Here is a 23541-nt window from a genome sequence, read left to right as displayed (position 1 = left end):
CAAATTTGGAGACCAGAACTGCACACAGTACTCCAGGTGTGGTCTCACCAGGGCCCTACACAGCTGCAGAAGAACCTCTTTGCTTCTACAATCAATCCCTCTTGTTATGAAGGCCAGTACAGACCCAGAGTCCTCAACAGCTCCTGTCAAACTCTTCACTCTAGGATCATTTTCATAAAGTTCATATGGACCCCCTCCAAAGCCAACCCATGCTTCGAGTAGATATGCTTGTATTGTAGCCCTGTCAAAATAAATGCTAACTTCGCATTTACTCAAATTAAAGTGCTGGGGAAACTGATAGGGACTAAAGTTTGCATTGAATCCAGGGGATTTATCAAAGCACATATCTAAAAGTAGATTACAAGAGACTTTTATATTACTAGCTGGCTCACCCTCATTTCATCTTCTGCACCCCTTCCTTTACACCACCCCGTTTCAACCCCATTCTGGAATTGGCTGCCCTTCTCATAGTACCTGTTGTGCCTGAAGTTAGATTCCTGAACGTTTCCGTACTCTTCATTGTATTACTTGCTCTGGCAACTTTAATAACCTCTGCTGAGACTTCTCTTTGCCCTTTAATTTTTCCATAATTTTCTGTGCAACTTTACCCATCCCCTTATCTATTTGCCAAGTCAGCACAAAATAAAACTCCATGTTTTGTAGATGGGTTATCACCACTTTTCTGTCCACCAATTCTTACAGACACCTCATGAAATCAAAATATTCTAAACTGAGTTGTAACAAGAAGGAAAATGCTCACTTTGGGAATTGTTCAATTCACATTATACAAAGTCCTGACTCCCACCCAAATTAGAAAAGCAGTGATCTGTACTTTATCCAGCACTTATTTCTCATGACCTTTGCTAACTTAGTTGAACTGTTTTGAGGCTTCTTCAAAGCATTACTGGGGAACACCCAGGAGATAAACAACAGCACAAATAAAGCAGGTCACAATCTGTATCAAGTGCATGATTCGATGACTACAAGTGGGAAACCTTCAAAATGAACGAAAAGGACTTAAAGACAAACTTCCTGTAGTAACTGTGATTAGCCTCATATGACAATACGTACCCTAAAAAGAACACATCACCTTAAAACAGAGCAGCTCAATGGAAGACAGCTTCACTCCAAGCTTTGGCAACCATTAGAAGGGGAACATGAAGGAATTACTACTCCCTAACAAATTAGGTAAAATCAGTGCAATGCAATGACCGTGAACTCAGAAAAGATTCAGGAAATCTTCAATAAAATAATAGAGTATAATATTGTAAAAGCAAACTGGGGAAATTAACCAAAATGTTATATTCCTTGTGATCATGCAGACAGTAAATCACAACATATTTTAAAACAGCAAGATTTAGGAATCCTTCCACTTCAGTGTTGTGGTGGTGATGGTGGATTGGTGCCGGTGGGAAAGCTCCGCCCCAAAAAAGGTTCTGCCACCACTGTCTATTCCCCCCCATTACTGCTCCAAGCCTCTGAAACTTTTGAGGCAAGTGTGGATTGTGCGTATTCCCAATGTAAAAAGACAATTAAAGCAATGACCAGAATATAAATAGATAAGAACGAGAAGAAAATTACAAAATAAAAATGAATTCATGTTTATGATACTGTAAACATAAATAACAAGTCCACGGATGGTGAATGAACAAAACTACAAAAGAAATACATGTCTGAAGAGGTGCAGGTTAAAAAATGAAGAATAAGCAATGACAACAAATGAAGCCCAGGGTCCTAAGACATGGGTACACAGCCTCTTAAAAAGAAACACTATTTATGGGAATGTACTACAAGGAATCGTATGATTAAGGTTCATGACGGTCAGGATAATTATTTCAGTTTCTTTAGTTAGTTATATACACTTTTTCCAGGTGGAAGTAAAAAAGGTGGCATAAATCACAAACTTCATCAATTTAGTGATAAGAGCCAAATATTGTGGATGCTACAGATCTGGAATAGATACAAAAAGTGCTGGAGAAACTCAGTAGGTCTGGTAGCATGTGTGGGAAAAGAAACAGATAACCTTTCATGTCCAACGTGATGTTTTTTGTAATATTTTCAGTCCAGAAGTTCTCCTTGGACAGGAAATGTTAATACTATTTTCTTTGCCATAGGGAGGGAGTGATAATGTCTCTAGACTAGTAATCCAAAAGCCCAGATTTATTTCCTAAGGACATAGGTTAGATTCCCGCCTTGGCAATCAGTAACATTTGACCTCATGAAAAGCTAGCCAGATTAGGGTAAGAGAAAGTGAGGACTGCAGATGCTGGGGATCAGAGCTTAAAAATGTGTTGCTGGAAAAGTGCAGCAGGTCAGGCAGCATCAAAGGAGAAGGAGAATCAACGTTCTTCAGGATTAGAGTAAGATTAGGGCCAATCAAGGACAGTAGTGGGAAGTTGTGCGTGGAGTCAGAGGAGATAGGAGAAGTGCAAAATGAATATTTTTTATTAGTATTCACACTGGAAGGCAATATTGTCGCGGAGAATACGGAGATACTGGCTACTAGACTAGATGGGATTGAGGATCACAAGGAGGTGGCGTTAGAAATTCTGCAAAGTGTGAAAATAGATAATTAGCCTGGTCCAGATGGGATTTATCCTAGGATTCTCTGGGAAGCCAGGAAGGAGATTGCCAAGCCTTTGGCTTGGATTTTTATGCCTTCATTGTCCACAGAAATAGTACCAGAGAATAGGAGGAGAGCAAATGTTGGTCCCTTATTCAAGAAGGGGAGTAGAGATAACTCTGGTAATAATAGAGCAGTGAGCCTTACTTCAGTTGTGGGTAAAGTGTTGGAAAAGGTTATAAGAGATAGGAATTATAACCATCTAGAGAGGAGTAAGTTGATTAGGAATAGTCAACACTGTTTTGTGAAGGGTTGGTCATGGCTTACAAACCTTATTGAGTTCTTTGGAAAGGTGACCAAACAGTTGGATGAGGGTAGAGCCGTTGATGTGGTGTATATGGATTTCAGTAAGGCATTTAATAAAGCTCCCTGTAGTAGGCTACTGCACTAAATACAGAGGCATGAGATTGAGGGCAATTTAGCAGTTTGGGTCAGAAATTGGCTAGCTGAAAAGACGACAAAGGGTGGTGGTCGATGGAAAATGTTCACCCTGAAGTTCAGTTACTAGTGGTGTACCGCAAAGATCTGTTTTGGGGCCATTACTGTTTGTCAATTTTATAAATGACCTTTAGGAGGGCGTAGAAGGATGGATTAGTAAATTTATGGACAACACAAAGGTCGGTACAGCCGTAGATAGTACTGCAGGATGTTGTAGGTTACAGAGGGACATGCGAGAGATCCCCGGGTTAAAATCCCGGACGAGACCGCCAGGCACAGGTTCAATTCCCATCTCAGGCAACTGTCTGTGTGGAGTTTGCACATTCTCCCAGTGTCTGTGTGGGTTTCCTCCGGGTGCTCTGGTTTCCTCCCACAGTCCAAAAATATGTGGAGATTAGGTGAATTAGCCATGCTAAATTGCCCATAGTGTTAAGTGAAGAGGTAAATGGAGGGGAATGGGTCTGGGTGGGTTGGTCTTCGGAGGGTCGGTATGGACTTGTTGGGCCGAAGGGCCTGTTTCCACACCAAGTAATCTAAGTCATCTAAAAAAAAGTAGATAAGCTGCAGAGCTGGGCCGAGAGGTGGCAAATGGAGTTTAAGGCAGAGAAGTGTGAGGTGATTCACTTTGGAAGGAGTAACATGAATACAGAACACTGGGCGAATGGTAAGATTCTTGGTGGTGTAGATGAGCAGAGAGATCTCTATGTCCGTGTTGATAGGGCTGTTAAGAAAGCATACAGTGTGTTCGCTTTTATTAGTAGAGGGATCAAGTTTCAGAGCCATGAGGTCATGCTGCAGCTGTACAAAACTCTGGTGCGGTTGCATTTGGAGTATTGCGTACCGTTCCATTCATTGCATTATAGGAAGGATGTGGAAGCTTTGGAAAGGGTAGAAAGGAGATGTACAAAGATGTTGGGTGGTATGGAGGGAAGGTCTTACGAGGAAAGGTTGAGGGACTTTAGGCTGTTTTCATTAGAGAGAAGAAGGTTAAGAGGTAACTTAATTGAGACATACAAGATGATCAGAGGATTAGATAAGGTGGACAGTGACAGCCTTTTTCCTTGAATGGTGATGGCTCGCATGCAGGGGCATAGCTTCAAATTGAAGGGTGATAGATATAGGACAGATTTCAGAGGTGATTTCTTTACTCAGTAGTAGGGGCGTGGAACGCACTACCTACAACAGTAGGTAAACTCACCAATATTATGGACATTTAAATGATCACTGGGCAGGCATTTGGACGAGAATGGAAGTGTAAATTAGATGCGCGCGAGATTGTTGCACCGCCCTGTGAAACCAGAGGGCTGAAAGGCCTGTACTGCGCTGTAATGTTCTATGTTCTAATGCCAAGCATGTTACGAGGGTCGTTAAAATTTTTATGGCTTACCAACACTCTTACCTGGACTAGCCTACAAGTCTCTCCATAACCACAGCCATGTGGCTGCCTCTTAAATGCCTTTGCCATGATCTAGAAAGCCACTTAATTGCATAAATCACTACCAAATCTTCTAAACAAAAAGGAATGACACCCTACAGACCATGGTATCCATCTCAGCACAGGAAAAGACAAAAGTAAACAGCCTGTTGCCCCTGCAATGTCATCCTTGCCAACTTTTGGGATATTGTATCAATTTTGGGAGAGCTATTTCACAAATTACTCCAACACACTCAGAATCACACTTTACAGATACAACTTATGAGTATGTCCTTTCCAGCAGAATTAGAGGCACAATTCTACATTAATGGCAAGGGGTTGCCCTTGAAGTCCTCAATATTGACTCAGTGACAGAAGTCACAACATGGGAAAATCTTTCAAGATGCATAATCAAAAAAACTATTCGACCAAGCCAAAAGCAGCCCAGAAGTGACTTAAAGCATGGACAAATAGGTGGGTGTATTGAAGGAAGAAATGTGCAGAGGCAAGACAGACTAGGGTCTAGATAGCTGAACACTAAGCCATTCACATGAGGTACAAATGAGCCTGCTGTAAAAGGCCAGAATTGAAAGCAGCAGAATTATCAGAGGATTGAAGGTTACATATAGGCAAGATAACAGATGGATTGTAACAGAAGAATGAACTGGTATACTGCAAGGTACCCTTGAGTTGCAGTGACAGATATTACTTTCTAAAGGATCATAATGAAAAAAAGAAATATTTTTCATACATTAATAAACATCTAAAGTATTATGTGCACAAGTTTTAAGAGAAATGTTTGTTAATTCTCTGTTTGAGGGTACCACTAAAATCATTTAGATTAGATCATCATCTTAACCAGCATATGAACAATCTTTTTTGACATGGAAAACATTCGACAGTCATCTTTTTGTGAACAAAAGTAATGCTCAATAAATGAATCACACCTAATTCAATATCCAGCTCGTTGAGGTGGTTAACCTGAGCCAAGGTATGACCAATGGAATTACTTGTAGAGTAGCTAACCCACAGAGGAGATTAAACAGGAATTCTGCTCTAATGGGTGAAGACATAATTGGAATCATTTATAATATCACATCCAGTCCAACTGTTTACACTGTGAAAGCTCAAATAAACCAGTTGGGATCATGACCAAAAGTAACAAAATGTGCCATGTAACCATAATTCTGCGAAGAACAGACTTGCACCAGGTTGAGAAGGAACAAAAAAATGACTAATGTCATTAAATATAAATTGCGCATCCCAAACCAAACTTTTACCTTGTATTTGCTGACTTGAGGTCACAAAAGTGAGTGAGTACAGTCCGGACCACATCATTGCAAACTAATTTAACTGTGTCAATGTTACTGAGTCGAATGCGCAATTGCTTTGTCATTTCCCAGAAATCTTCTGAGAGCATATGGTACAGATGTCCTTCATCTTTGCTGATCTTCACATACCAGGAAAGGATGTAATCCCTGTAGCTGTAGTCAAAAACTGAAAGACAAAATGATACAAGCTGTGAGATTTTCCTGAATCTTGGACAGGCAATGCAGAGCTTCTTAAAAATCTCAAGTAATACATTTCATTGGAAAAGGTATTAAGTGACCAGGTAAAAGATTAAATGACTCCACAAGCATGTTTTCATCCAAAAATGGGATTTAAGTCTAGCCTGGAAGGAAAAACTGAAAACCTCTCTCAGATATACAGCTGAAAATGGCCCAAGAGAACCTGGTCAGCGTGTTGCTCCTGTACTCAAATCCTCTTGCAACAAAAAGGTCAACGTACCATCTGGATTCCTAAATGATTGCCACAACTATATGTTAGCTTTCAAGGTCTTGTCAAAAGGGACCTAAGTATTCTTTACATAAAAATATCTTTCACCATTTAAGAAATACGCTGCAACTCCGATCCTCCTACCAAAATGGATAACTTCACACTTTTCCAGATTATAGTCCATCTGCCTACTCACTCAGCTTGTCCAAATCCCCTTGAAGCCTCTTTGCACATTCTTGACTACTCACATTCCTACCTAGTTTTATATTATCAGCAAATTTGGAAATATTACATTTGATCATCATATCCAAGTCATTGACACAGCTTGCGAAGCGCTGCCCAAACAGTGGTCCTTTGGTACCCTACTAATCACAGCCTGCCAACTTGAGAATGATGAACGAATTTATTCCTACGTGCTTATTGTCTTTTCATTATTCAATGCTCAATCCACATCAGCATATTATCCACTATTGCACGTCCTTTAAATTTGGTTACTAACCTCTTGTGGGGGTTCCTACTGAAAGCCTTCTACAAAACCAACAGCCTCTTTCCCATGTATTCCTCCTTTGCAATGTTTTTTGAAATCTCTCTTTGATCAAGATTCGGGTAGCTTTTAAAGCTGTAAGTAACTTTGCAATCTATTTATAGAAAGTAAAATAGCCATTCCAAGCACAGCAACCTCAATAAAGCACATCATCCAGAAGGTCCCCACAAAATTGAATCTGATCTGATCAACATCACACACAGACACAGTAAGGAATGTATTCAATTTACGAGGAATTCACATTAAATAAGTTAAACCCAAGGTAATTAACTACTATCTACTTCCTATCCTCGAAGGTTAAACATCAGCATCTGGCCATGCACAGTGTATGCCTTAACTAGCCAACAAAATCCAACCATGCCCTGCCTTGGACCAGAGTAGAGACATCATTGGTTGTGATTAGCAAAGAGTTAGTAAGGTTGGTTTTTCAGTTGGACACAGCATGTAAAAAGTAGGAAATTGGAGAAGACAGCACCCCTGCTAACAGTGAGTATTCCACCATGAATCAGCCAAGTACACTGCTTGTTAAGTGACACTTCTGCATATTGTTTTGATAACTTAATACATTGGAGAATCTAATCTAAACACAACTGGAGTGATTTTGGTAAGGTCTAGAGTCTGACAATTAATGTTAAATTGGAATTCAGAATCAGTAATAAGAACGACCTCAAAACTAGAGGTCATGTACTGAACACATAGGCTGTTCTATCAGTAATGACTGTTAAGCTGTGGTCTTGATTCGCTGTAAATAGTCTGACATTGGAGACTAATTTAAGTCATTGCTCTTATCAAGCTGCAGCTATTAGCCTGTAACTGCTGTTCATCAGGATTGTCATGCAGCACATGATATCCAGGGTGAAAAACAAACCATTTCTACCACAGACAATGGACATGCATCCTCATCTTTAACACCCTTTCATAGAGTCCATTCTATGCTTCATACAGTGACTTTAACAAAATTGACAGCTATTTATTTTAAAACTTATACAAATGCAAGCATAAATATATTCTCCCTATGAAAACCTAGATTATGTCACCCCACCAAAAACTTGGTGTTTGCTCTCCAGTTCCTTTGGCCCACTATGGGTGCCTAGGTCCTAAGTTGCGGAATTCTCTTCCTGTCTCTGTCCACCTCTTTACCTCATTTTCCTCCTTTGAGATGTTCTTTGAAACCTCTCTCCACAGTCAAGTTTCTGATTGCCTGGCAGAGTTTCTTCTGATGTGGCAAATCTGGAGCAGTTCAGCAAGGTGAATACAGTGAACACAGAAGCAGTAATAAGCCATTCAGCCTAACAAGCCTGCTCCATCATTAAATATAGTAATAGCTGATCAATTGCTTCAATGCATTTTACTTGCATGAACTCCATAGCCTTTTATGCCCATTGGTAATTAGAAATCTATCAATCTCTATTTTAAACAGATTTAAAGACTGAGCTTCCAAAGCCCTCTAAGGTAGAGAATTCCAACCTTTCACAGTCCCCTGTGTAAAAGCAAAGACTGTGGGATGGAAGGATTTGAAGATGAGGACCAAAATCACTCCAGGCTAAGAATTTTAAATTTCATCAAAAGCCACAAAGCCAGTACAGATTCATAATGACCAGTGGCTTAATGCAGGAGTAACATTTTGAGCAGTGACATTTTGGATGAGTTGGAGTTTGACAAATTATCTAAGAATTTCAATGCTTCAGCAAGGGAAGTACAGTAAGTATAGCAAATTCTCATTATCCACAGGGACAGGGAAACAGAGCTCCTGTGGATAACACAAAAACACAGATAGCGCTACAATAGAAATCACCAATCTACCATAAAAGGACTGTTCAATCTGTCAGGCCATGCCAATTAGGAAAATGAAAATTGAATCTGGGGCTAACTTCACGAGCACGCGGATTCACTATGCACTGAAAAGCTACTGAAAGAGAAAGCACGAGAGAATGAGGAAATTTACCAAGATATAAATCCTGCTCTAACGCCCAAGAAATTAAGTTTCTGAGCTATCAAACCACAGTGACTGTGATGAAAGTCAAACTTGACTAAATTAAACCAATGGAGAGATATTGAACAGGAGTACATTTTTTAACAATTTTTGGGTTTATTGCCCTTTTACAAAAATCTTATGCATGCAAAGACTCTGATGGAAAGAGTTGGATACTGTAACAAGGCAAGTTCCCAAGGCCCTCACCCCTCTAAAATTACACCGTCTCAGCTTTCCACCCTCTTTAGATGAAGAGTGCACCCTGAATGGCAGGGGTTGCATGCTTAATCAGTATAACCTTTTCTCGCTTCTTGTTACAAATTAAGAGCAGTTAGATGCACTCTGGGACAGTACAATGGGTAGCACTGCTGCCTCACAGCACCAGGAACCCAGGTTCTATTCCACCTTCAGGTGACTGTCTGTATGGAGTTTGCACATTTTGTGTGTCTCTGTGGCTTCTTCTGGACGGTCCGGTTTCTTTTCGGTCTAAAGGTGTGCAGGTTAGGTGGAGTGGCCATACTAAATTGCCCCAAAGTGTCTAGGATATGCAGACTAGGTTAATTAACATGGGAAATGCAGGGTGACAGGGGTAGGGTAGTGCTGAATTTGGGGTGAGATGCTCTTCGGAGGGTCAGTGTGGATTCGATGGGCTGAATAATCTGCTTTCCCACTGTAGGGATTCTGAGGAGGAGCAACTCCAAGAGGTTGAGGCAGATATAGGTCTGGACCTCTGCTTCCCTATGGACCATGAAGTGGTTCATGTGCAGAAGTAGAAAACTAAATCCCACTCCTCTTATCTGCAAATAAACCTTTGCTCAGGATCCTCATTCTTCAAACTTCTCAAATAACCAGAGTTTATCCAGTCTCTCCTCACAGTTAAACTCTTCCATTTCAGGCAGTATCCTGGTGAATCTTCTCTGTGCCCTCTCCAGTGCAGTCACACCCTTCCTGTAATGGCGACCAGAACAGCACACAGCACGCCAGTTGTGGCCAAACCAAAGCTTCGTACAGCTCAAACATAACCACCCGCTCTTATAATTCATACCACAAATGGGATAAAGGCAAAGGCAGATAAAGTGTCCCACGTGCCACCTTAACCAATCTGTCCACCTGTTTTGCACCTTCAGGGATCTAAGGACAAGTACCTCAATATCCTTCTGAGCTTCCAATGTCCTACCAGTCATTAAGTATTCCTTTGTCTTTTTACTTCTTCCAAAGTGCATCTCAATTTTCCTGCAATATATTGCATCTATCATGTTTCTGCCCAATTATTTAATCTAACTATATCCCTTTGTAGACTCTGTCTACATATGAATATGTCTGCATATGAATCATATGAATATATGATTATAAATACTTGAGGCCGCTGCACTGATCCCTGTGGTACACCACTGTTAGGTACAGGTTGCCATTCTGAAAAATTCACCCCTTATCCCAAATCTCTCTTTTGTACTAGCTAGCCAATCTTTGATACATGCTGATAAATGATCTCCAACACCTTTGCCACACATTCAATTACTTGATAAGTGTCCAAGTTCTGAAAATCCAAGTATATTATATCCACTCCTCCCCCTTTATCGATCTCGCATTTAATCTCACCAAGGAATGAGATTAAATGTGCCAAGCATGAAGCCATGATGTCTCAGCCTGATCGTGGTAGTTATTTCGAAGTGCTCAGTATACATCTTTCTTTAATAGTAACATTTTCCCAATAAGAGACATTAAGCTAACTAGGCTTAATATTATGGGTCTCCTATTTTCAATAAAGGTATTACATTGGCAGTTTTTTCCAATCCTCTGGGACATTTCCAGATTATTGGAAGTTTACTACCACTATATCTACTGTCTCTCTAGGCATGTCCTTTAGTATCCCAAGGTGCATCTCATCAAGTCCAGTGTACTTACGGTCTTTCACTCCATTAGTTTCCTTAGCACTTGGTCTTTTACGATAGTTATTTCCACTCCTCCTTTTTCCCCCTTGATTATTTCCTAATTCTGGAGTGCTAATATTGTCTTCTACTGTGAAGACTGATGCAATTTATTCAGCCACTCTGCTCTTTTCTGGTTTCCCATTATCATTTCTCCAGCCTCATTCTCTAAAGTGCCTATGTTCACCTTAACATCTTTTTTTTTTTAAAACAGATTTTAAAAAGTTCTTGCTGTCTATACTGATGTTATTCCAGATTTAAACTCAAAGTCTAAAAAGATTGATAAACATTACAAACAGATTGATTTCTTCATTTTTTTAAGTTAGAAATACTTCAGAATTGTCGAGATTGCTGAAGAAAATAAGCATAGCACCACAAAGACAAAACTGCAGAATTACATTTTTGTCAAACAGCAGAATGAAAACAAATATAAAAGACATAAATAATTCAAATTTAATCTTATGCTTTGCATTGGCTGAAAATATTATGATTTTGCAAAGTAACTGAAAAATATGAAGGTAATATTATTCAAGGAAGAAGGGCTGATGCCCGAAACGTCGATTCTCCGGTTCCTTGGATGCTGCCTGACCTGCTGCGCTTATCCAGCAACACATTTTCAGCAAGGAATTAGTTGCCAATCTTCAAATGCACAGGCTTCAGTACGGCAAATATTTACATCAGTTAAGTAGTTATGAAATGTTATGGGGATTTCAGGCTTATGATCCATTTTTGGTGAATAATGGTGGGTACAGGACAAGTAATGTTAGGAAGACAAGACTTGGGAGGATCCAAGATGGCGGTGATCTAGAAAGATCACGTTGCAGAGCTCCATACCACATCGCAAGTGGGACGAAATCTTAACCCAGCCTACCCGGATCACTAAGATATCCTGGGACTCTGGAAAGGTCAGAGTCACAGAAAACCGTTAGAGAACAACTTACCTCGGTTTTCGATGTCCAAGGATGCTGAAGGAGGGAGCAAGTACATCAGAGGCCGGGCCAGGGGCCCAGCCTGCAGGATGCTTGGACTTTATTTCCGACCAGCTCCACATAAAGTAGGAACCTTGCGAGATGTTGGGGAAGGAGCTAGAGAAGAAGCTGGCCCCGATCTCTATCAGGCTGCAGAAGCATGAACAGCAGCTAGACGACCTGGAGAAGAGGACAGATGAGGTAGAACACAGGGTCACAGTGGTGGAAGCTGATACCAATTCATCCAACAATAGGATCCAGGTCCTGGAGACTCAGGTCCGTAATTTGCCTGACCAAGTTGTTGACCTGAAGACCAGGGGCTGGAGAAAAAAAAAATTTGAATCTTCAGTCTGAGAGAGGGTAAGGAAGGTGAGTAACCAGTGGGATTTATTGAGGACTGCTTGCCGAAATTCCTTAACTTGGAGGCTGGAATGGGAGGATTAAAGATTGAGGGGGCTCACCAGAGCACGGCACAGAAGTCAGGTCTGGACCAACGTTGTCATCATATCTTGGTGCGGTTTCATCACCGCTGAGATAAGGAGAGAATAGTGGCAGCTTCCAGAATCCAGGGGAAAAGATTCAAAGGCCCTAGTTTAGGAAGGCTCTAAAGATCATGTTCTTCCTGGACTTCAGTGGTGGTGATCCGGAAAAGAAAATCTTACGTTTCTAGAAAAGATAGAGGGAGCTCGGGATCCAGTACTCTGAGGTATCCGGCGGTGCTTCGGGTCACCTTAGATGGACCTGTACATCTGTTTGACACGTCAGAGAAGGCAAGAGAATTTGTGGACAAATTAACTTAATCTGAACAATTTAGTTTGTGCAAATAGTAGTGTCGTTTGGGTATGTCTCTACTTGTTAAAAAAATGAGGAAGTCTTGTCAAGACTTTTTTTCCTAACTGTTATTGGTGATAGTCTGGTCTAAACTGCGCTCGGGGGTGGCTGGGATGTTTACTTTCAATTTCTAAGTTAAGTTATACCAAAGAGCGGGTGGGGGACTTTTTTTTCCAAAATATATTTTTCACGTTGTTATTCCATGGTGTCTTTCTTTCTTTGCTGCTTGTGTTTGTGGTGCAGCTCTAGCTAGGACGAGGGAAAATGCCTACTTACGGGCAGTTTATGCCTGGTTCAGGTACTTATAAGCCCGACTGCTGTATCGGAAGCAGTTTGGGAAGTTGGGCAAGTTCCCTGAGACAGCACCATTGGCACTTTATATGTCAGTTTGTATTTTGGTTTTTGTTGTAAATAATCTTTGATAGCTTTGTAGGCTTGTTAAATGTAGTGGTTGTAGTTTAGGTAGTTTTTATGTTCGATGGAACTTGCAACACTAAGGCTCGGCAGTTTGTGGTTCGAGTTCCTCCTCTCTGGAATCTCAATGTTACTCCAGAAGGTTATGGCTAATGACTTGAGTAAATGGTGTACTTGGAACATCAAGGGGAGTCACTCACCAATTAAGTGGAAAAAGGTACTCTCGAGTCTTAGAAAGGAAAAGGTGGATATTGCTTTATTACAGGAGACACACTTGGATGATGGGGAGCATTTGAAACTACAGCAGAATGGCTTTGATCGGGTTTACTTTTAATCTTTTAATACCAGAAGTAGGTGAGTGGTTATATTGGTTAGGAGGAATCTCCCATTTAAGTTACCAGAGTTAAAGACACACACAGGAGGTTTATAATCCTCAAAGCCCTGATAAACAGGAAGAATATGGTGTTTTAAATGTTTACTGCCCTCCAGCCCATCCCCTCAAATCCCTGTATATTAATTTTCTAAATTGAATCGTCTTGAATCTTGACATATCATCATCGGGGGAGACTTTAATTGTCTTATGGATCCCACAGTAGACTGGTTGCCCAAAGGCCCCCGTGATACCCTCTGTATAAACTAAACAATTAGTGGATGCGTGTGTGGAGTTAGGGTTGGTGGACGTCTGGAGGCATCTCCACCCTACAGGCAGGGATTTTACATTATTTTCCAATCCACACAGATGTCACAACAGGACTAATGTTTTTTCCTGACCTTCGTGGCAACTCTGAACTTGGTGACATCTTGTATGATTGGTAATATTACCACCTCCAATGACACTCCAGTGTACCTGTTGGTTAAGATTAAGGACATTATAGTGGGCCCGAGACACTGGCGAATGGATCCCTTTATTCTTAAGGATAATAGTTTTGTGGAGTACTTCCCTAAGGAATTTAGGGCATTCCTAGACTCAGGCTCAGTTAGTAGCCTGTCTGTCCTTTGGGAAACTGTCAAAGCTAGTTACCTCCTACTCTGCCAGTAGGAAGCGGTAGAAGGGAGAGCAGCAACATTTCCTCGAAGCATGGTTAAAAGCAGCCAAGAAGGTTTACTTTGACAGGGCCTCATTGGCTAAGCTACAGAGGATTACGGCGCTGTAGTCTGCATTGAATTCCATGCTCATGCAGATAGCAAAGAAGGAGCTTACTTTTGCAAAGCAAAAAAAAAGGTTATATATGAGCACAACAACAAACCAGGCAAGTACTCGGTGTACCTCGCCAGGAAAAAAAAAGAGTGCCCCTCAAGCCATTACGTTGATTAGGGAAGGGTCTGTGAACCTAACATGTGATTTCAAAAAGATTAATGAGGCATTTCAGAGATTTAACTGAATTATACCAATCTGAAGGTTGTGAGGAGGACGGACCAAGATGGAGTCCTTTTTCAAGGATCCGGTTCTCCCGGGTGTGACCCCCGAATAAGAGTCTTTTCGCAATGCCCCCTTATCAGAGCAAGAGGTGCAGGGGGCTGTGAAGCAGCTTCAGAGTGGAAAGGCACCCGGTCCTGACAGACTTCCCAACAAATTCTCTAAAGGAATTTAAGTATATTGTCAGGCCCGATGCTCAACATGTTTAAAGACTCATACAGTCACGATCATCTCCTGCCATCTCTGGGAGAGGCCAATGTTTGCTTAATCTTTTAAAAAAAGGGAAGGCCCCAGAGGACTGTGCTTCATACAGGCCCATTTCACTCTCGAATGTTGACTTTAAAAATCTCTCCAAGACTCTTGCGTTAAGGCTGGAGACTCTGTTACCTGCTGTTGTTAAAAACGACCAGATGGGCTTCATAAAGGGTTGCAGATCCTCCAATAATGTTAAAAGGCTGCTTAATATAATTCAAGCGTGTCAACAACAGTCAATACAGGGATTGGTGATTTTTCTAGATGCAGGGAAGGCATTCGACAGAGTTGAGTGGCCGTACATTTTCTATACTCTAGTGCGGTTTGGCTTGGATGAAGCCTTTATAAGATGGTTAAGGTTCTCTACAGTGACCCTCTCACTACGGTCATCACCAATGGGGTGCGATCCAGCAACTTTAACATTTTTAGGGAAAACCGACAGGGTTGTCCCCTTTGGTGATTGAACCGTTGGCGGAGGCCATTCGTAGGGATTCTAATATAATTGGCTCCAGAAGTGGGGTCAAAATTACATAAGATTTCATTGTAAGTGGACGACGTACTCATTTTTTGGTCAAATCCAGCAGTTTCAGTGTCTCACCTGATACAATGCATCAGCACGTTTGGCACCTTTTCAATGTACAAGATTAATTTTACAAAATTCAAGGCTATGCCTATAGGGGGTCTTATGAAGGTGTTACACCTGGAGGGAAAATCTCGATTCTCATTTAAGTGGTCACAGGGGGTGTTGCATGTTTTTGGGCACATTCATCACTCCAGTTCTGGATCAGTTGTTCAAAGCTAATTTGTTCAATTATTCAACAAAATCGAACAAGACCTTCAAAGATGGGAGACGCTTCTGGTCTCATGATTAGGTCGGATAGCTCTTAAGATGAATATCCTCCCTCGTTTGTTGTAGTCTATATGAATGCTCCCTCTGATTTTTGATAAGCAAACATTCAGGAGACAATGCCTGGTTTAGCTCTTAACCAGCCCCTTAATAAATTAGCTAAGCTGCAACTACCTCACAGATTTGGGGGGGGGGGGGGGGGGGGGGGTGATTCTCCTGGACATTAAAAACTAAAGCTTGCTTTTACCTTACGTGAGTGATTGGAGTGATTGGTGATTGGGCTTGCGAGCCCCTCTTTCAATATAGTTAGATATCGAAACCTCTCAGGCAAAGTGCCCTCTTACTAGCTTGCTGTTTTTGGACAGAATGAGGACAGTTAAGGGATATTGCCATTACTCAATAGTTATCAATACAATTAAAGCATGGAGGGCAATTCAGCAGAGGAATGGCAATATTGGCAAAGCATCTTTCCTTACACCTATAGTGGGTATGCCAGGTTTTCAACCGGACACGATGGATTCAGGATTCAAACATTGGGCAGCTAGGGGGTGTGTCTTGCATGGGTGATTTATTTGAGGGAGACACAACCATGTCTTCTGATCAGTCAGCATGGAAATATGAGCAAACAGGGACCTCTTTCGTTTTCATCAAGTTAGGAATTTTATTAAAAAAAAGACTACATCTGACTGATCCCTACAATCCAACAGAGAGGAGGGCGCTCAGTGCTAAGAGTACACTTCTGTCAGCACTTTGTATCATCAGCTGGGGGGAACCCCTCAGATGAGTTCAATTGGCTTTGCAGAGTGTGGGAGAGAGCACTAGATGTTGAGGTCTCCTCAGAGGCATGGGAAGATATTTGGCAAAACACAAGAAAGATATCAATTTGCAATAGGACCCATGCTTTACAGTTGAAGATTTTCCACAGGGTCCACTTGGCTCTGGATCATTTGGCAAAACTTAAGCGGGGAGTATTTTCAACATGCCCCAAGTGTTTGCTAGGACAAATGTTCAGCACAACATCGTGGGCCGAAGGGCCTGTTCTGTGCTGTATTGTTCTATGTTCTAAGTGTAAAGTTAGGATGGACAATCTTATCCATTGTCTCTGGTCCTGTGGTAGGCTTCAAAACATACTGGAGTGCTGTGGCAGGTGCAATGGAGGAGAGTTTGGGTGTAAGGGTGGAGAAGGACCCAATCTCTCCTCTTCTTGGCCTGCCCAGTGTATTCCCTGCAGGTGTGCGTAAGAAAAAAAAACTTTTCAACATCCTCACTTTCTTCACGGGAAAGAATATCTTGTTAGGTTGGGTGTCCGAAAATCCCCCAGGTCTGTTGGGTTGGTGAGAGATTGTTATTGAGCATATTCCCTTGGATTTTCTTACAAGTATAGTACACCACAAAACAGAATTTCTAGAAGAAATGACGTCCCTTTTTGGGCTACCTGAACAGAGATTTGTCTGCCACACTGATAAGAGCTTTTATGTAGCCAAAATGATTGTGCTTTACGAATCCAATATCCAGAGAGGGGGAACTGCGAATGTATCAATGAGTGAAAATTATTGCCTTCGATATTAGAGTGTGTTAGTGGGTTTTTCTTTGCTGAACTGCATTGTTATTAGTTTGTTGTTCATTATTATTTATTAAGTAGTTAGTTGGGGTTTTTAAAATACTTTTATATATATTAACACATTTGTACATGAGGATGGTTTTTTTTTAATCTTTGCGTTCTTTCTTTATATTGTTTTGAATTGTACTTGTTGTAATATTAAAAAATCTATTTTTCAATAAAAATATATTTTAAAAAAGGCAAGACTTAAGGCTTTGAACCTTAATGCATGGAGTATTCACGATAAAGCAGATTAACTAATCAAGCAAACAAGTATGGTCAGGATTATGGAGACCTTCGAGTGGGGAGTTTCAAACTAGGGAACATTTAAGGTGAGAGGAGAAAGATTTTAAAAAGGGACAGAGAGACATTTTTTTTTCCCCCAAACAGAGGGTGGTTCATAAGTGTCATGAACTGACAGAGAAAGTAGAAGATGCAGGTACAGTTACAACATTTAAAAGATCATGTAAATAAATAGGAAAGATTTAGAGGGAAAACAGCCAAATGCAGCCAAGTAGGGTTAGTTTTGTTTGGAAAGCTTGATTGCCCTGAATGAGTTAGACCAACCAGTGTGCTCCCATGGTGTATGACTCTCACAGGATTAAAGAACATAGGTACGGATTTGGATGAACAGCCAAATTTGGATTTGGATGGTGTGAAGTACAAATGGCTTAATCCAGCTCCTATATTCTAGGTTTCTATACCTCCACCACTGATGCCCATGGCAGTCATGTGTATCATCTAAGAAACACTGCTTATCTCACCTTTTACTGCACCTTCCAAACCTGTAATGCCTATCACCTTGGAAGACATGGACATCAGAAAAATGGAAACATCACTTCGATACCTCCTCAACAAGCCACACACCATCATGACTTGAAACGGTGTCTCCTCTCCATCATTGCTGCTAGGTCAGAGTCCTGGAATTTCCTGCCTAAGGGCACAATGGATACACCTATACCAACAAGGCTGCTCACCCACTAGTTTCACCATAGGCAAGAGATGCTGGTCTCACTAGCTCACATTTCCTATGAATGAAGCCAAAAAATATTCAAGATGGGGATGAATATTCTGAATTTCCAGGATCGCAAACTCTACAGATCCTGGAGTTAATAACACAAGCCAAAATACTGCATTAGTCTCAAATATCCACTTACTTGAGCTTGATCTGGCCACTGGTGTGATCAACGAAACTCAGAATTGTATTATTGAACCAGTATTATCTAATTATTTCCCAATGTATCAATCAAATTACAACAATGAATAAAAGGCATGATATAACTGTTCTTGTAGGTGAATTCAATTTATAACTAGGATCAACCCAAGTTGTCTTCGGTGTCTTCTCACTCCAGCCTACAACATACATTTGCCTTTTGATAATATTCATTTCATGGCTCTTAACTATTTTACAAGTTCGGTTATATCCAAATAAAATTTTTGTGCACCTCTGTAATATCAAGACAAATATAATGCCATGCAACACCATTTTATGAAGGGCAAGTTTTAAAGAAACACAGATCATAGGACAGGACGGTTACATTAAATACATTAAAAAGTTTGTTCAAGCACCCCAGCTGCTCACAAGACAGCTCAGGTCTGTGAGCAAAAGTCAGACTGGGAATAAATCACATTTCATTTTTCCGCAGTAGCAGCATCAAGATCTCTTAGAAATAATTTTATGACCAGCAACTACAAGGAATACAATTCATGTTACAGTCTGTGCAACACAATGCCAGCGAAAATCCACACATTATTTTCTCAGACGACACTTTCATCTTTTTCTTGAAATATTCATTACAAAGACTGAGACCTCATTATTAATATACTGCACAAACCACTCCACCCCAGTCTAGACAGCATGAGGATTCCAGGATAATTAAAGACTTAAATAAAATGTTGTGCATACAAACAGAGACCTTTTTCTCTCTCCAGTGGTGAACACTAAGGCCTCCCAGTACCTATGTGAGCAAAGATGAGAACTTTAATTCCAAAGCCCACAGTGCAAAATCATTTCTGCAACATGAATTGCCCAGGGACCGGAAAATCTGAGGCAAAACAAGTGCCTGTCTTTGACGGCCTTCCCAGGGGACCAAAAGCAACAGAGAAAATTTATAAGTATAGTCCATAAAATGCTGTTTGTCCCAACTACCCTTGTCTCTGCCATAGTTTTTTATTTGAGGAAAAGATCACTAGAATTTTTATTCAACCTCAAGTGATTAAAATTACAAGCGTCAGATAGATTAGTAGTTGAGAAGAGTAGATATTCAAACAGTGCCAATTCAGTTATCTCTCACAAGCAAATTGGCCCTGTACAAGGAACCTCACAAGATTACCTTAGACCCAACATAGATGATGCTTAATTCAAGAAAGAGTAGTTTATGGTTACATGCAGGTCATGTAGTCAAAACCGTAGCAGTTTTGTTCTCTTCACACAGCTGGATTACTGAGGATTTAGTTTTTACATTTACATTTTTATACTGACTGAGACACGCATAAATAAACCAGCCAAACTAAAAACAAGGCTTTCTTTGAGCGAAGTGTTGACCCATAGTTGTGATTAACATCTTCTGACAAATTAACAAAGGAACCAAACTCATTTATATTCAAGACAGCCAGGATTGAATTTACATGGCCCATCCATTTGTTAGTAGTTGTCAAAGATGGGTTTATCTGGAAAAAAAATACACAACAGTGAAACTTCTGTGCTTTACATGTCTCAGAGTTTCTCAGTCATGTTTTAAAAAATCCCATCCCATCAATGGTTTTGAACTTAAAATAAACTTTTACAACTATGATACACAAGAGTTATGGTGTCATGGTATTGAGATTAAAGAGGCACTTTCCCCTTCCTTTGTGGCTGCTTAAAACCTGTTACACCTGTCATAGTTTCTACTTTTGTAGGAAGGTCACAGACTTGAAACCATCAACTTTTTCTCTCCGCAAAGATACTGACCTACTGCCTGCTTCCAGAACTTTCTATTTATATTTCAAATCACTAGCAGCTGCTGTTGAGCTTTCAAAAGTGCCTACAGTTCATAAAGCACATTACGTCCTCCGTACGTGATAGGCACTTCATAAATGCAAGTTCTTTCATTATAGTTGCCAAGTACAGTCATCATTCCAACTCCAACCAATCTCACACTCCATATTATCCTGCATCGGCATTTTAGTTCAAAACCATGTTTTCCTGAACAGACTAAAATGTATGGTATATTTTTCAGTTCAGCCTTAGCTTCCCAGAATCAAGGTCAAATCTTATTCTGTATCCATACATTTGTAAAGATGGTGAGCAGCTGTGGCAAACTGGCTTCTAAAAGTAGTTCACTTATTCATCATCACACTAATTAACACTGACAGGAGTTATTTACTAGCTTTTTGTATGAGGAACACTCAGCCAATGTTCGCAGGCCACAAGGCTAACATTGCCACCTCACAACGCAGTTACCAAGTTAGGAGTGAAAATACTTCAAAGTATTAGATAAATAGTTTTATCCCACATCAGCCTGCAAACAATAAGTCTGGCCTTCCACTGTCAGACAACTAACAGAATGGTCAGTATTTCAAAAGTTTTTCTTTTACATCCTTTAAGATATTTCTTGAACAAACAAACCAGGAAACTAAAACAAAACCTAGCCAAAAGCTTACAAGTCAGCCAGCAAACCAAATTTTGGACCTCTAGTATTTATGCGAATGCTCGAATGTAGGATGGCAGGGAGAAGACAAGTGTACTTGTTGTGGGCTTAAACAGTAATTGTACTTTTCAAGCAAGTTATTTCACCCTGCCAAGGTGTTTTATTTTGAAATGGGAAAACACAGCAGCTGTACAGACTTCAAACCATGCTTTGCAGGATCTAGTTGTTAACAGTTGGAACAGAAATCTATGTAAATTACATGGAATTGTGAACTCAAATATTGCACAATACACAGCTACAGTATAGCCAAAGAGATTACCATGCTGATCCAAGGTCCACTGCTGACAATAGTCCACACATTATCCATACAAAAGGAAAGTGCTAAGTCCCAGTATCTTATCTCCAAAGAAGCTTAAAGCAGCTAATAGCAACAGGAGCAGTCTGTGCAAAACAATGTTCCTATGAAGCAGTTACTGTCGCCTGTTAATAATTTGGTGAAGTTTGCATACCAAAAACACAGTTTAAATTATCAGCTAATTCTGAGTAATGAAATAGCATAGCTAACTGCATTACAGAGAAAATGTATTGTGTTAAACAAATTTGATGAACCAGCAAATGACTGAAACTAAATCTGTAAAGACTCTGAGCTTTAATCATCATCCTATGTTAGGCAACTTTACAGCAAATAACATGGTCAGTGTAGGACTGCAGCAGAGAGAGAGGGAAACCAAACGGGTTACTGACGATTGTTGGCAATTGGGTGCAAAGGGGACAGAGGTGATTTAACTGAGGTTTACTGCAAGAAATAAACTCCACAGAGCAAAAGGTAAGTGGGAAAGGATAAAAAGCACACCCGAGGGGTTATCCTGCAATGAGGCCAGCGGTGGAGTGGTGTCACAAACCGCAGCATGGTGCAGGCAAAGAAGCTGGTTGGACAGTAGGATTGGTGAATATTTCTAGCCTTTCAAGTAAAAGCCTGCTTTTCAGGTGCGTTTTGGTTTCCAGTGTTTTTCTTCCTTATCTTAGAAATAAATATTTAAGTATTAAATTGATACTGGATTCACATTTTTAAAAACAATACATCAGTACAGTGATGTACAAAGAGCAGGGAAGTTAGAAGTTAAATCAGATAGTGATGGCAAGATGGATAATGCGTTGCTGCTGCAACATGTGGAAGCTGCTGGACACTAATATGATCCAGAGCAAATACATCTGAAGTAAATGTTTGCAGCTCCAGGAACTTCACATAGCAGTTAAGGAGCTGGAGCTTGCACCATAGAAACTGCACCACACCAAGTCAAGAAATACTGGCATTGGAAAGAATCCAGAGAAGGTTCTGTCAACTGATACCAGGTATTGAGCAATTGTCTTATGAGAGAACCTGTAAGCATGGGAATTGAGAAAATTGAGACACTCCTTTTGAAACATACAAGATTCTTAAGGGCTTGACCATTGATGCAGAAAGGTTGCTGCCCATTTTGAGAGAGTCTAGGTTCAGAGGGCTTAATCTTACAGTAAGTGTTTACATACTTAAGGCAGAGGTGAAGGAATTTCTTCTGAGAGTAGTGGATTTATGAAAATTATTCACCACAAAAGACTACTGAGGTTGGGTGGTTAAGTACATTGAAGGTTGAGATACACATTTTTACAATCGGTAAGGGACTCAAGGATTATGGGATTACGGAGCAAAGTGGACTTGATGATGAGATCAGCAATGATTTCATGACCAATCTTGATGGGCTGAATGGCCTGCTTTTGCTCCTACATCTTCTAATAAGTAATCCTTTCTGATCTGAGGTATGAATTCCCATTGAGATTCAAAATTATGGCCAAATGATAAAATGTTTTTGAGATGATATCCTAACTTTAATGGCTTGCAGACTAAGAAAAATATTTTCCCTTATGATTTTATTTGAGGATACAAGTATGCCCATCTTTACACCCAAACAATTTTGGTCCTTTTGTAAAAGTTCTCTGCTGTGCTTTCTTTCTCCTCTGCTTTCTCAATTTCCCCTCCTGAAAGTTACAGTGGACTCTTGAAACTATTTAAATTTCCCAGTAGAGATTATGGGATTGTTCTGGGAAGCACCAGATAATAGTCTCTCATTCCCCTATCAAGATACATTGCAGCAGTACAATTGGCACAAATAACAACAAATAAAAAACATGCAGCTCAACAGTGAAGACAGAATACAGTGTAAAGATACAAAAGGAAGCCAAATGCCTATCGAACACAGGAGAAGGGTCAAAACAGGAAAGGGCATGTCCTCACTCACATGAAGAAAATGGACACTGGTAACCCCGCAAACTGTTAAAATGGGGTTTAAAATTGCCAGCATAAATGTGCGTAGCATTAAAGCGGCTACGCGATGTGTTTCAACGCTGGCCTTCCTGGCCAACGTCAAAGCCGATATCCTGTTCCTGCAGGAGTGTGGGATACCGCACCTCAGCAGTTACAGGAGATGGTCGAGCTTGTGGGCCCACGGGCCGTCAGTGTGGTCGGGGGGCAACGATAGCCGCGCCTCCGGCCTGGGTATCCTGTTGCGGGGAGGCAACTTCACCATCTCCGAGGTTAAGGAGGTGGTGGGCGGGCGCCTCCTCGTCGTGGACGTCAAATACAGAAACGCTCCCGTGAGACTAATCAACGTGTACGCCCCAGTGGGTAAGAGTGAACGGTTGGCCGTCCTGCAACAGCTTCCACTGCTGCTGGCTACGTCCAGGCCGGTCATTCTGGCCGGAGACTTCAACTGCATCATTGATGCTGATGGACGATCCGGCGGGGGGGACAGTAAACCGGACGCTACGTCCAGGGCCCTGATGGAAACGGTCAAAGACGCCAAGCTGCACGACGTCTTCAGCGCCCCTGCAGACGGAGCGCAGCGTAG

At 40.9% G+C, this 23541-nt stretch overlaps 1 protein-coding gene across 3 annotated transcripts in view; it reads right to left on the bottom strand.

The window, feature by feature from the left end:
• Window positions 1-23541, bottom strand: part of snx25 (sorting nexin 25) — a 317654-nt gene that overhangs the window by 159620 nt on the left and 134493 nt on the right. For all 3 annotated transcript variants that reach the window (XM_072595279.1, XM_072595271.1, XM_072595263.1), the window contains one exon: window positions 5756-5972. In XM_072595279.1, the coding sequence (XP_072451380.1) occupies window positions 5756-5972 (217 nt within the window). The remainder of the gene's footprint in view (window positions 1-5755; window positions 5973-23541) is intronic.

The sequence above is a fragment of the Chiloscyllium punctatum genome, chromosome 2 (assembly GCF_047496795.1).
Source record: "Chiloscyllium punctatum isolate Juve2018m chromosome 2, sChiPun1.3, whole genome shotgun sequence".
NCBI classification, from domain to species: domain Eukaryota; kingdom Metazoa; phylum Chordata; class Chondrichthyes; order Orectolobiformes; family Hemiscylliidae; genus Chiloscyllium; species Chiloscyllium punctatum.
Note: the sequence above shows the minus strand (reverse complement) of the source record. Positions and strands in the feature narration are given on the sequence as shown.